This window comes from Protopterus annectens, chromosome 2.part2 (genome assembly GCF_019279795.1).
Source record: "Protopterus annectens isolate FY-2018-M chromosome 2.part2, PAN1.0, whole genome shotgun sequence".
Lineage (NCBI taxonomy): Eukaryota > Metazoa > Chordata > Ceratodontiformes > Protopteridae > Protopterus > Protopterus annectens.
Window position 1 is genome coordinate 852,806,079 of NC_056730.1, and position 15,859 is coordinate 852,821,937.

Genomic DNA, 15,859 nt, shown 5'->3' on the forward strand with positions numbered 1-15,859 from the left:
TAGTTTTTTTTTTAATTTAATTTAATTTTTAAACTTAATAATCCATTAACCTGTAAATGAACTGATCGTGCTCCACCCCCATTTTTGCAACAATCCACGCCACAAGAGACTTCACACATCCTAATAAAGGGATAACCTTCATCTGCCACAAATTTAGCTTTAAATAAGACATTTTAATTTGTATTACCTAGTAAGGTGCAGTAAGGTGCAGCTATCACCCATGATGTCCTGTGCCACATACATGCAGGGAAGATGAGCTGTTGGTAATTCTGAAACTATTCCCAATATAAATATTGAGACAAATCCTTCTCAGTTCTCCATGAATCTGACAAGGTAAGGAACTGCAACCAGTAAAAAGTCCTCACTAAAAGGCAATTGTTATTGATTAATATTTTTACAGAAGCAAGGCTGATAACCATACTTGACTAAAGCCTGACGCAAATAAACACCATGAATCAATTCAGACTTCACACAACATATTTGGCTACTTCAGTCTTTTACATCACCCCAAAAGTCAGGAGTCATGCTCTTGACATATTCCACCCCTGCCATAATGCAAGTGTAACCCTCTTCCTTGTTCCAGGGCACACTATTCCGAAGGGATGACCACACAGTACTGAGGAATATCAGGGAATAGGGCAGGGATGAGGAAAATACCTTCTGAAACTCATGGGAAAGGACCCCCAACAAAAACAGTTCCAGCATCATTCACTCAACATACAGTACTCTGGGGCACAAATGTCTGAGCCAACTAGCAGCAAATGCTAACTATGCCTGCTAAATTTGCAGAACAGTTAGTGACATACTTCAGTCTGTATGCAATTTAATAAATGACCCCATGCACAGAGAGAGCATGCAATGTCCCAGGCACCACAAGTTTGAGTGAAAGGATGGTGCTCAGTCTCTCTCTCTTCCTGTTAGTATATGACATGGCCTGTCGCTGGGTTACACCCCAGAGGTAATGAGGAAAATAATATTCCTCTCTAAAACACCCACTGCTCCCAGGATGACAATGATGAGAAATATGAAGACCTACATAAAAAGTCTGCAAAGCATGGCAGCTGAATAAGGTTGTACACATAAGCAGCTTTTACGTTTGCAAAGGCCATGCATCCCCCTCTTCCTGATGCAGACACAGAAAAGACAATCTTTGGGTCTCTACCCTGAATATTTCTGTGTAATTAATCTGCAAACAACTGGAAAGAATGCTGAATGTCATAAGCATTTCCTTTTTTTTTTTTTTATGGGACCAAGATTAAGCTCAATCCTTCCTATGGATGAGCCAATACCATTGCTACTTTCAGTTTAAGCAATCTGCTGATCATCTACTACATGTGCAGAAAGTACATGCAATGAAGTGCTGCAAACTGTGGATAAGAATTACATGAGGTTCTGAAGAATATGATGATGGAGTCCATGGACACTACTACACGAAACCATGTACCCCTAGTGTGAATATACCAGTCACATTTTAGAATCAAGTAAGTATCCTATCTGAATGGCCCAGTAGTCAAGATGTCTTCCAAGCAAAACCCACACTATGATGTTAGAAACCATTCTATGCTTCCAAATATCAAGATAAAACATGTAAGAAGTTTGTAAGGCAGAGGGGGATGTTTTAAATTCTTGGTTGTTTGGAAGAGAAGTTGTTCTGTAAATTCCAACACAAATGAAAAGCACATACCAACTCGGAAATGGCAGCAGAATTGACTACAAGTAAACTCCTCCAGACAAGGTTCAATTATTTATTAAATAAGACAAATATAAAACACATACACATAAGTGCTTTTGTTTCCCAATTGGAAACTTCATCAGATACAAACATTTCCTAGTTTTTTTATTTAAACCTAAAACCAATCAGAGTTACTAAAAACAGTCATGTGCTAGCTAAGCCCAGCATGAATTCCAAAGCCAGCTCATTTTTAAAGGTAACTTGCACGTTAAATGGAGAAGCAACAAGCAATAAGGCATACAATTAAAACAAAAATAAGTACTAAAGCGTAAAACCAAGTTCAACAAGTAGTCAACTTTGTATTAAAATATAAGATGTTAAAACTATATATGAATTATGTACAAAGATTGCAGTAATTTAAGAAATTACTACATAAAAATAGTACTTTGCTTAAGCATAAGTAAACTGTGAAGCAAAAATAGGTTGAAAGTAAATAAATATGTTAAATTTTTAAATATATATATATATATATATAAAAATAACGTGGGGAGAAAGTAATTGAGTTGTCTTTTGTTCATCACTGCATACATTGCATTGTCTATAAACAGTTAGATAACCCGTTTAAGGAACAATAAATTCTCTGGGGTTAGAAGCATTGGAAAGATGGTTACGACTAAAATGGTACATGAACTTGGTGGACATTTAATTTTAATTTTAACTTCATCCCCTTATGTAAAATGCTTCTATTGTTGGAATACTTGGATGCATTCACTTTAACTTTAACATATTTATTCACTTACAATCTACGTTTGCTTTATAGTTTACTTAACTGTTATAAAAATAGCGCTTAGGTTAAGTATAACTTCTTAAATTACTGCAATTTGATACAATAACATGTTGTAGCACATCTGGTGACCCAGTATTGCTTGGGAGCCCAAACAATAGTAGCTATTTTAGGGAAAAACATTTTCAAGGTAATCATTTGATTATTGCAGTATATCTTAAAACCTGACCTGCTGGTATCCATTCTTCAAAAGTATAAAATGCATTAAAAATTGAAGAATGTCCTGGGTAACACACCTGATGTACACATATGTGAATGCATATGCATTACTTATGAAGCCTCACCTTATAAAGCTTTACAAACAATGGAAGTTGCATCATCCTCTGATAGAAGGCTGTCCAGGGTATGGGGGGGCCACAAAACAATTCTAGGAAGGAGGACAGAGGAGGTAAAGGTTTCCTGATACTTTTAAACTACTCCCCTTCAAAAGTACCAGACTGGTGGACCACAAATCACACTGGACCATGTGTGTGCACAAGATGGAAGTTAAGATTTGTCATAGCTTATGCAGATCAATTAATGCTGATAAACACTTCACAATGCAGGACATGTAGGACTGCTTCAGTTTGTGAACAATCTTATAGGAAAAACAGTATGGGGAGCACTTCAAAAGCTACTTTGAAGTCATAAAATTACCACTGCCATTCAAAAGTAAAATAACAAGGTTCACAAAATACTGGCATCCTGTATTAGTGCAGCATGTGCAATATGCAATATTCTCATAATTTTCATTTTATGAGATAATGTGTTCTTGTTCTGTTCAGTCAATTAAAGACTCTGCAACAGCAGATACCAATCTTGTTTTCAAAGCAAAACGGAAAATAAGAACATGTTTATGCACTCTCTTAGTGATTCCTACTTTCCTAGTTAAATGCTCATTCCATTTCGCTAATTAAATTCTCTTGCTCCCAAATAAGACATCTGTCTTTCACCTCAGTTCAAAATGGTCATGTTTTCTGCACCTCAACAGTGTCTCCTTAGTTGAGCTTATTCACAACAATCTTGACATGATGTGCCAATACTGTGCATGTACTGCATTTACTTTTGTTGCAGTGGTAAACCAGCTTTCTTTTCAAAGTCATACACAATACTGCTTTGCTTTCTTATAATATGAATCACAGTATAACTGAAATTGCAATGAACTACTGTGCTGGATTATTTGAACCTGTTACTACTTGTGAAACCATTTAACTGTTAATGTTACTCCCTTTAAATGTTTATTTAACTGTTAATGTTATTAATGGAGATTGTCAACACCAGTAAATGAAGTACTCCTGTTAACGGTAGATCGGGTTAACATAAAGAAATGAGTCTGCTAAAGGATACTAGTTCACTCCTTAACAAAGTTCCTTCTCAAACTGGAAAAACTCAGAACCGTTAAATAATTTAAGACGTGCACTTGTATTCTACATCCATAATAATGTGGTCTTCTCTGCTAAGGATGCAGAAACATCACACTCTTTCTCAACCTTTGACATATCCGATTCCTATCAAAAATGCTGACCAGTCCTTTACTCATGTTTTTCTAGAGCAGTCTGTTCTACAAACTCCAGCATCATCTTTGCTACAGACAGTTTAAATAATTTCATCTTTTGATGAAAAGCAAGTTAAGCGGTCATATGTTTTGTGGTTCTCCCACTGTGAATATCCCCAGTGCCACCCACCCACTGCAATTTAAAAAAAAAATGACAAAAGCATATCAAAGTACCATTCATGATGCTTCAGGTTTAAGGAATGCAACAATGGCTTTCAAACAGCAAAATCTGTTCTCCACAGATTTCCTGCGGCTCATATTAATACAGTGAGTGACAAAGTCAAATAAATGTGTGGCTGTCTGCCAAATAAAGCCAAGGAGACCCTTTGTCCTTAGGACACCCTGTCAATTTCAGACCAGAGTTACTGTTGCTAAGCAACAATGAATAAACTTGTATTATCCGGAGGAGGGTCAGCATTTAAAAAGGTTGATAAGAGAGGTACGCAAGTGCTTTGGAGGCATGATGATATTGCTTGATTTGTGAAAACAGCACATTTTCATGTATTAAAGTTGATTCTTTTCATTTCAGTGTTTTATGACAAAATACACACAAAACATTCAAGATCAAGGTTCCCAGTCAGAAGTGAGGAATTCCGTACTGCAAAAGTTACAATAGTTTAAAATGTTAAGTCTGAAGTCTGATTCCAAAAACCTCCCAGCATATTTCAAAATTCACTCTTACAAATTTAAAGTGTTTTTGCCAGGGGTGAGGGCTGTAAGCCTCCTGTACCCCTCCAACATATGTGGCTGCACCCTCCATACTGCTTAGTACTTACGTAAACTCTGAGATCACTGCACATCAGAACGGAGAATACTCTGACTTATCACAACATTAGAATTAATATATATTACCTCTAACCATACCCAAATTATTACTGTTCTGAGGATTGTAGATATGGTTCTTAAGACTTCCAATGGGAAGCTGAAGACCAATATCTACTCCCTATTCATGATTAAATTATTATTTTTTTTTTGCAATAAATCTGTTCAGCAATATAATTTATACTACACAGCATACTCAGAAGCCAATTCGAGTCACTGTGTGTTGTGCTGTTACAACAAGAGTCAGCAAAACTTATAGCTAAGGACTAACCAAAGAGCTACCCTCCCCCCAAAATAAATAAATAGCCCACGACTGTCATGTAGTAAATGTATACATTACTACATTAAGTCTCAAAATCAAACGAAAAGTACTCCTGTACAGGAAGTGACTATAACTCCGCTTGGAGGAGCAGTGAGTGCAAAGTAAGTGCATGGCAGAAGACACTCATTCAGTGAGTCCAGAACTAGAAATACTGTAGCTTAAAAATGCAGTTATTACACTCAGAAATGAGTGAATAATAACCCATAGGCTTGCAGGTACTCAATCACGCCTAATTAAAGGTGTAAAGCCAACAAAAAAAATGATAAATTAAAAGTTATACCATCAAGTAGCCAACACATACATATTTACCTTTTATGCACATTTAATTCTGAAATACAACTATTTTCAATCTGAGTTCAGAGATATAAAATTAAACAATGTACAAGTTATCTAACGCCCCAAATACAAAATAAAGTGCATATGTTTTTCTTACAAGATATGTTTAACGTCATATTGTACACTAGCATACTTCTTATTAATCTTAATGTTTAGTTAAAGTCATTAAACAGTGATGATAACATTTAGAAATCATCTTCATAGATCTAGGCTACTAGGTTTGTGTTGGCTTTGTGTAAGGTCAACGTGGACACTCCAAGAGTTAAAGTTACATATTTTCTGGAAAGGTTGCCCAGCAATTTTTTAAATATTAAACTTGGAAATTAAATATGAACATCTCAGCATGACACCATACTAACTGTAAGACATACATGAATACAGTGCAGGTGCTTATTTCTTAGGAGGAGATTTCTGCACTTACCACATATCTGCTGCTAGACCCAGGGGTTCATAATTTACTATTTCTGGAGCTGAAGGTAAGAAAGAAAAAAAAAAAAACATGTCAAGAGACATAAAAGCAGTGTGAAAAAAAGGCTTAGTAAGTAAAAGAAAAAATGAACAGATTAATTTATTCCTAACAAGACAACAAAACACATTATTTACTGTATTTATTAGACCAGGTTCTAGTTTGAATTCAAAGTAACTTAAATCTGGGTCTAAAATTCCAAACATATCAAAAGTGTAGTTTTCTGAATGTAGTGTCCATTGCTTTCCTGAAGGCAAACATATGGAACCGTCTTTACCTCTGAACCTTAAATTCTGCAAGGCTAAAACATTTTCCTTCAAATAGCAGACTAACCAGACAAACAGAAACCTACACCACTGCAGCACAGTGGATATGACAAATACATCATCTGCATCACACAAAATCAAACATTTCTCCCTTTTACTGTTTGGGTTTTTACTTTAAAGCACAACAAGAATTAAAACCATGCACCCCCCCCCCCCCCAAAAAAAAAAAATGAATAAGTAAACAAAGGCCCACGACTACCATGCAGTAATTAAGTCTCAAAATCAAATGAAAAATGCTCCTGTACAGGAAGTGACTACAACTCTACTCGGAGCAGAATGTGCAAAGTATCCAGAATGTCCTTATTACACTCAAACATGAGTGAATAAGAACCTAGTTATAGGCAGTTTCTTATGTCAAAACCTTAGTGCAACAGCCTGTTAAGCAAGTTTCATAAGCAAAAACATTGCTATAACAAGCAACAAACCGAGGCTGTACACCTATAGAAATGGCTGCAAAAGTGAAATACTTTTACTGCTTTGAAAGAAAAGTTACATATGTTTCAAGGGACGTTTCAAAGGGTAACTACATAACACTGATGCACTTACTATATTAACACAATCTATAGTCTGGAGGAGCTGTGCACTGCCTGGCCTTCTTATTCATACAGGAAGATTAGAATTTCTTAACCATCTTGGCTTTCTCTACATGTCAAACAGTAAGATCAGGCACAAGATTACTGCTGTGTCACAGATATTACAACAAAGAAATCCCCAAATGCACCTCCATTTGCATGGCAGAAGACACTCATTCAGTGAGTCCAGAACTATAAATACTGTAGCTTAAAAATGCAGCTCTGCCTCTTCAACCACTCAACCTGCTCTTGCACAGTGTTCTACAAAGTAATGTGAATGTATCACAAATCCCAACTTCAGACTGTTGAGTATTCAAGAAAGGAATTTCAAGAAAGTTATCTCCTGAGCTTTGCTCTTAAGGTGAATTTTAGGAATTCTTCTTTTTGAACACAAACTGCTCATAAACGGCAACAAAATCATAATACTCTGTATTCTTTATGCTTCCTAAATAAGCTTCAGAGTGGGGTGAACACCAGTACTTGTATGTTCTAGATATCACCATACAGCCAATGTGGAAATGTGCTCCTGTCATCATTTGAAGGGGCCATGAGACATCTCTCTACAATATATACAGTGACTGAGGAGTACTCCTACACAACTAACTGCATACAGTAGTAAAGCAATAAAATTATGCAAATCTAAATCACAATAAAATCATAAATGCTGCCACTGCATTACACTGCCCACTCAGTGGAAGTACGCTCCCACAGTAGATTCAAGGTGGTATCACACAGAGTGTGACAGTGTGGTGTTAAAAATGCATTTGTCTATTAGACTAGGAAGGGGAAGGTAGGAGTTAATCTGGCTCATCAGAACATAATTAAAGTTTGCCTTGGTACACAACAGCACGTTTCCCTGGGAGACTCGTAACTTTACTGCATAGCAGCTGAGGAGCTTATTTTAGTGTTTTAGCACACAGCATGAATGTTTTTTTAAAGAAACATCTTTATTAAATTATCACGCACGACATAGGCAATCATACATTTCTATAAATGAAAGCAAGCCATACTGACATAATTTTAGTTGCAAACATTATACATCACAAACCATATTGACATAATTGTAGTTGCAAACATTATACATCATTTTTAATCTATCCAGCCATTGTCAGTCAAACATTACATAGCTCACTCACACCCTGCCTTCTTTTAAATCGTGTTCCTCCTCCGCATGTATTGTATTGTATCCTACAATTCCCATTTTTTTCCTATGCAATTTGCTCCTACCCTTTTCTAAGGATCTCAATTCCAGTTGTTTTATCTCTGTTACTATATTCACTATTTCTAGTAAAGTTGGTTTAGACTTTGATTTCCATTTAATAGTAATTGCTTTTTTAGCAGTCACCACAATTAGACTCAGCAAGAGAAGGCCTTACTATGTCTAGACAATTCAGATTCTGTATCATAGCTCAAAAAAAAATTCCTTGGTTATACCAGTTTGCTCACCCACTCTGACACAGCAGGCTGCAGGGAATCTTTAAAGTCTGCCAACTCATTATATTCCCATACATTATATTCCCAGTTACCTCCTTCTTCCCCCTCACACCTCCAACATTCGCAGTCTACCTGAGGAAAGATATTTTGGAGTCTACTTGGAATATAAAAATACCTATGTAAACACTTCCAAGCAAAGATCCTAAATCTTCTAGACTTTGTTGCATATTTGGGAGACATACATATATCCCCCATTGTTTCTTTGTGAATTGATTATCCAACAGCATGAATGTTTTACTTTAATATACTGAGACAGTATGGGATATGAATCTCAAGCTATGATTAGCTATGAAGCATGGCTGCTTTAAGAGAAACAAAGGCCAGATAAGTCCCAAGTCATTCCAATGATGAACACTTTAAAAGTTTTTTTTTCATCTGTACCCCTGATCACTGAACCTTCCTATTATTTTAGAACCCATTCACCTACCTATAGAAGGTATTCCCAGCACAAAGATAAGAGCCAAAACAAAGGGGCCTATCATCCTTACAGACATGAAGGCAGTCTGTTCCCTCACCGGCATCCCAGCATTAACGGCATTTCTACTTGGGTTTAACCCTCCCCTGATGGGCAATATAAATATCTGAATCACCTCAGAGCTTTCTGCACCCTCCCCATATATTTGCCATCATCAGTTTGAGATGGTGAAGTTCACATTCCTGGTCCCTTTCAAGCCTCTGCTTGTAATGTGAAGACTAACCAAATCCACCTCTTTCATGCAGAATGGGTGAGCTGACATCCAACACTCATTCCCATATACCCTTTGTATGTTTTTTTCTCCAGATGAGCCACTATTCAAACTCAGGTCATTTGGGTCACAAATAAGGGTTTTATCAGTCCTTAGTTCACAGCCAAGCTGAGGGACAAGTGAAAGGTATATGCAGGAATGCAACATACTACATCCTACCAGCATCACATAAAACATTTTCTCTCTCTGTTTTTTTTATTTCCATCCCAGATTTCTGGCATCGATCAACAAGTGTAATTAGGATGGGGCAAAGGGGGTGGCTGTTAAGAAGTGTATGATCAGCAGATACATTTTTTTTGCTCTCACACAGTATGAGGGAGTGATACAGTCTGAACACTTGTTGACTAGCATCAATTGGTTTCCACCAGTTACTGCTAGTCCTTGGTTGTACACACACTCACGTGCACACACTCACACGTACACGTACACGTACACACACACACACACACACACACACACACACACGCTGCTCCAAAACAGCTGGCAAAAATGCTGCTCCATACCATCCTACAAGTCCACTTTTTCCAATTCATATTTGAGTTATACCAGTTGGCACCCAAACCATCAGAAAAAGGGAATTGTTAAGAGCCAATTGGTTAGGGAAGCCAAAATGGTTAGTGTGGATAGAGAATTTGAGGAGGAATTGGAATTTGCTTCCAATATGTTTTTGAAAAGAGGCTAGCCACAAGCCCTTGTTGATAATATTAAACAGGAAGTATTTAATAAGAGATGTAAAAGGGTTTATAAGCCCATATTAGGGGACATTTCTAACGTGAGTTTGATGACAGCTAATAATATTGACAGTAATAATGTAAGGAAGAAACATATGGAAAAGTTTCATTTCCACTTACAATATCGATTCCTGTAATATAGCAACAGTGATTAGGAAGAATTGGGAAATATTATGTACTGATAAGGAAGTGATTAAGGTTGTGGGTGATGAGCCTAGTTTTGTTTATAGAAAGGACAAGTCCTTCAAGAAAATGTCGGAGTCTGGTTTGTACAACTTTACAGAAGGAAACAGAAAGGCCAGGAACTTTAAATGTGGCAGTTGTACACAATGCCCCTATTTATTGGTGACCGGCAATAAGTTTGCCTTAATGGGAAGGACATAACTATTAGGGGGAATTATAATTGTAGGAGTAAAAATGTGGTTTATTTGGCCAAATGTTTGGAATGTCTGGCATTTTTCATAGGAAAGACTTGTAGGCAATTAAAAGACAGGATATATGAACATGTCACTGATATCAAAAATATAAAGTTAACTAATGCCCTGTATAGACATGTTAGAGATTATCAGAATCATAGGTTTGGATTTTTAGTGGTTGAACAAATAGTAAAGGATGTACAGGGGTTTGTGGTAGATGAAAATTTAAATATTGCTGAACTTAAATGGCAGTTATTTCTGAATGCCACAAAAGCCCCTGGAATTGAGTGTGTATGCATCAGTTGTGTGTTTAAGTTTAGAAATATTTTAGGATGACGAATTTATGTTTTAACAAAAAGGTATGCAGTAGTGCTGCATGCGTTACAAATGTCAGGTTTTTATTTATACATGTGTATACATTACTTTTATACATACATACATTTTTAATAAGTGTTGCATATTTTTAAGGTTCAAGAGATTTTGTAATTGGACATCATTGATATTAATTAATCAATTAGGCATGTATTTAAGGTCTCGGTTGGGGTTATTCCTTTGTTCTGATGAAGTCTTGAGAAATTTGGGATGAAAGTGCTTAACAGAGGCACTTTATGTTTGTGAAGTTTTAATAAAGGAAGTTTGGACTGCAGCTTGGGTTGATGTTTTTTCCTTATTTGTTATTTGGTTTACTCGTGAAGACTTCCCCCTTAACTAGTTGACACACATAGGCAAGAACTAGGGGTGGATCTGCAATGCATGGATCCCTGCCCTTGCCCAGACACCATTTGGAAAATCTCTCTCATTTAGCTAAGTAAGATTTCCTTATAGTAGGTTTCCTGGCCTCCTTCAGGACTGAAAGCACATCCTCTGAGTAGTGGTGCCTGAAGGGAATTAGAAGTTTATCACCCACAGTGTCAGTGCCAACATCTGTAAGTGTGGGTGAATGAGGGTTCCCTTTTGTTGTGTGGGGTAACTTGTGCTGACTGCCATTGGCTAGATTGAGAAGTGAATAGATTGGGGGATCCAGTGCTGCCTTGGCCAGTAGGGGGTCACCATCAAGATTTTTGGTTTGTCTCTCCTGATTTTCAGGAGGACTTTTTGTATTAATGGGAAGGGTAGAAAGGCATATGGAAACCTCCCCCTTCCATGAAATGCTGAATGCGTCTACTCTCCAAGCTAGTGGAGAGTGAGTCTTGGAGTAGAAAGTCTGCAGTTGTCTGCTCTGGGGGGAGACAAACTACTTGAGGTGTGCCCCACCAGTGGACAATATCTAGAGATACATTCCTGTCCAGCATCCATTCGTGATTTGAAGAGGATGTCCTGCTGAGGTCGTCTGCTTGTTTGTTGCCCTGCGAGGGGATGTAGGATACCTGCAGGGACAAGCTGTGTTGTGAGGCTAGGTCCCAGATTAGTAAGGTCAGTCTGCAGAGGTGGTATGCTTTTGTCCCTCCCTCCTTGTTGAGGTACCACATAATGGTGGTGTTTGTCTGTTATTATTAGGAGAACACCTGGTTGTAAGAGGGGAAGGGAGGCTTTCAGTGCCAGAAGAACTGCTGCCATTTCCCTCACATTGATATATTTGTCCTTTATGGAAGGGTGCCACTTTGCTTGTACCCTGTAGTTTGACATTGTGGCTTTCCATCCTAGGTCTGATGTATCTGTATGCATGAACTGGTTTGGGGTGGGTAACTGCAGTGGAAGGCCCAGGTTCACCTGAATTTGCTGAATCCACCATTTGAGCTCCGACTGTAGGCAGGGCAAAAGGGTGATTTCTTGCTTTAAAGGATGTTGGTGTTGTGACCACACATTTTTTTTTGGTACCACGGCAGCTTTCGCATGTGCATTCTGGCTAATGGTAGCATGGGAATGGTGGCTGCCATTAGGCCCAGGGTTCATAGGAATTGCCGTGCAGTTATCTGTTGGGTCTGCATAAGGGTTTTGAAGTGGGTGGCTGACTTTGTCCTGGGGAAGAAATTCTTTCATTATGTCTGTCCTGATCCTGAAACCCAGAAATATTTTGTCTTGCTCTGGGGTCAAGGAAGATTTTGGGAAGTTCAGAGTGTACCGCAGTCTTTGAAGTAGGCAAATAGTGAACTGTAGATAGATTTGCCAGGTTTCCTTGCATTCTGCTAGGATATGGATGTCGTCCAGGTAAGGGTAAATCTGAATCCCTTGTGTTCTGCAGTAGGCTATGGCAGGTGCCAGGCATTTTTTGAACACTCTGGGAGGAGTGGACAAACCAAAGGGCAATGCAGTAAATTGAAAGTGAGAGGAGTGTCCAGAAAAACATAAGAATTTCCTGTGGGAAGGTTGAATGGGTATGTGCAGATAGGCTGCTGTCAGGTCGAGTGTGGCCATGAAAGCCTGGGCTGGTATCAGAGGGAGTAAAGTTTGTAGGGACAACATTCTGAAGGTGGGAATCTTTAAGAATAGGTTTAGAAAAGAAAGGTTTAGAATGGGTCTCCATAGTCCATATCTTTTGGGGACCAGAAACAGTCTTAGGTAGAAACCTTTTCCTTCCTGCCCTGGAGGGACAGGGTTCTATTTTTTCCCAGGTTCAGAAGGTCTTGCAGAATCTGTGGGAAGAGGTGTCTCTGATTTTTTTGGGGGAAGGGAACGCCCCTTAGGGGGGGGGGGGACCTTTCTTTCCAAGCGAGGAAGTATCCTTTTTGAACTATAGCCAGAACCCATTTGTCTGTAGTGATGGTTTTCCAAAAGGGGAGGCAGTGGGAGAGACAGGGAAAAAGGGGAAGCTGGGCAACGCAGTCACGCATTGTTGGGTCCTCCTCTGTCTTAAAAGGGCTGTCTAGTGGGGGGGGGGGGGGGGTTGTGAGGCCTGGAAGGAGTTTGTCGTCTGGCCCCTCTTCTGTGTCTGGAAGAGGTAGGTCCAGCTGAGGAGGGGTTTCTTCTGACAAAAATAGTTTTGGCAGGGTAATTCCTGTAATATTTTAGAATAGGAGCCACATGAAGATGCTTGATGTCTTGCAATTCTTTACTCTTTTCCTGTAGATTCTTGAAAAGGTCTGCTGACTGTTAAACAATAAGTTACAGTCCAGAGGAGCATCTAAGACTTTAGACAAAGTCCTCTGGTAAGTGTTGTAGATGTAGCCCAGAATAAGAGGCAGAGGCTGCAAATTGTGCAAAGGCCTCTGCAGCATCATAACTACATCTAATGGAGTGTCTGGCTACTTGGGCAGCCAGAGATAGTTTGGAGGATATGTCAGATTTAGTGGGGCAGTCTGGAGTAGCAGCCAGCAGAGTAGAGGCTTGAGAGACAAGGTCCAGAGCATATTTGGTCATATGGGTTTGATAGTTGAGGGTTCTAAAGGCCAATGTGGAGGAGGTGTAAACCTTCTTCCCAATTCTATCCATGGTTTTGCTGTCCTTGTCTGTAGGTAAGAGAGAGACAGACAGAATCAGTCTGGATTGTTTAACAGGTGATACAGCAATCACAGCAGGGTCTGCCAGGGGTGGTTTGGCTAGAAATATCTGGTCATCAGGCACTTTGTAGAAGTGATTTGGTCTCTTAGGGGCAGGGGGCTGAGTGTCTGGGGTGTTAGATGCTGAGGAAATGGCATCTAAATAAGCAGGGATAACAGGAGGAATGGCAGAAGGGGAGATTCTACTTCTAATTATTCAAAATACCTTTTTTGAGTATCAGACATTTGTGAAGTGTCCCATTTGAAGTATTCCTTCATTTTGGCTATGGTCTCCAAAGGAGATATCCTCTGGAGGGGAGTCCCTTTCGATGGATTCATCTGGGGAGTAATACTCTTGAGAGGCTATTTGAGAGGTATATAATACTGATTTCACTGTTTATTGGTCGGCAAATGTGATGCTCCGGTGGTGGTGCTGCGGTAGCATTGTCGCCTCACAGTAAGACGTTGTCCTGTTCGATTCTCAGCTAGAGCGTCTTCTGTGTGGAGACATGAGTCAATGGGCATACCTTCGTTGAAGGTTGTGCATCAGAGCTGGCAACTCAACACGTAAAAATCTACTGCCAATCATTAGCGGACCGGAGTTCCACTGTGGCGACCCCTAACTGGGAAAAGCCGAAAGACACAACAACATTGGTCTGCAAATATGCATTTGATAACATAATACAGTCCCTATATATGTATATATATATATATATATATATATATATATATATATATATATATATATACACACACACACACGTATAAAATTAAAATGTCATTGCCTTTTTACTATGCATTATCTTTTCTTTTATAAACATTAATCACTTTTTTGCTTTGTTTGTTGCCCTTTCATTTTTAATTTTCATCTGTATGCACTGAATCCTCAGATATCTGAATACTTGTATCCAGAATTCCTGAGTTGTCATTGGTAATCTTATTCAATAGGGATTGGGTGAACTTTACTTACAGTAGGCACTTCTTTCCTAAATATCTGTTCTTTCAGTACCATTATTTATCTCATCAAGCCAGTCATGAATTTATGTAATAACAGTTCTCCAAGCCATGCCAATTGCACAAGTGCAATCATCATAAGTAAGTCTTGAGTTACCGCTAATTATGATGAGCAAATTATCCAACTTTTGACTTGAGAAACACAGATCACCAGTGCTATCAGGTGGTACCTTTAAATGTCTTGATCATTTAGTATACTGCACAAGATACTTGTGCTTTAGAAAATCTTTAATAGCATAGTCATTTAAAGAATCCATTTTTAGCTGCAATTAAAGAATTGTAAAAGAAAAAGGAAATAAAAATAAGTTTCCACAGACTTCAGAGATTTTAAATAAACTTCTGTGAGAAGTGTCACACAAACAGTATATACAGAATTAAGTAGAATAAAAAAAAATGCGTAGTAATCCCCTTTGGAAAAAACAGAGTACCCGCAAACTACAACATAGGAAGTAATCCCCTGAAATCTGAAGAAGAAATAAGGGATCTAGGGACCCAAGTGGATAGTCAGGTTTCCTTTGATAACCATGTTGCCAAAGTGGTTAGAAAGTCCTTCTATGTGACCCATCTGATCACGAAAGGGTTTGCATCAAGATCTAAGGATGTAATGGTGCCCCTCTACTCTTCCTCATCAGACCCATTATTGAGTACAATGCACCAATTGGAATGTACCTGGCTAGACATCTCCAGCAGCTGGAGAGACGACAGAGGTACCTAACCAAGAGGATTACTGGCCTCAAACAGTTGCCCTATGCAGTACGATTAAAAAAGCTAAGACTGTTCTCTGTTGCATACCGCTTTCTCAGAGGTGATCTCTGTCTAACGTACAGAGCCATGTCCAACCCAGAATTGTTGAACATGCTCCATCTTAGCAAAACCAAATCTACTCGAGCTACACGCTCTAGGGATATAAACCTCAACACAACAATGAATAGAACATGCTGGAGGGATAGATTCCCTTCACAGAGACTTCCCTTACTATGGAACAGGGTCCCGATCTACATAAGACAGAGCCCCTCATATTCCTCTTCAAGAGGAACCTTGATGAGTGGATGGGTAACAGAAAGTTCACACCGGGGATCACACCAACAGCACTACTAGATAGGGGCCAAGGGTATTAGCTGCTAGTACAAGGGTCTAGGGAACTACTA

The 15,859-nt window shown here is 38.7% G+C and overlaps 1 protein-coding gene across 2 annotated transcripts in view; it reads right to left on the bottom strand.

Moving 5' to 3' along the window:
- The window catches only part of DAPK1 (death associated protein kinase 1), a 1,440,273-nt gene that overhangs the window by 1,166,055 nt on the left and 258,359 nt on the right, over window positions 1-15,859 (bottom strand). For both annotated transcript variants that reach the window (XM_044064186.1, XM_044064185.1), the window contains one exon: window positions 5,952-6,000. In XM_044064186.1, coding sequence (XP_043920121.1) covers window positions 5,952-6,000 — 49 coding nt within the window. The remainder of the gene's footprint in view (window positions 1-5,951; window positions 6,001-15,859) is intronic.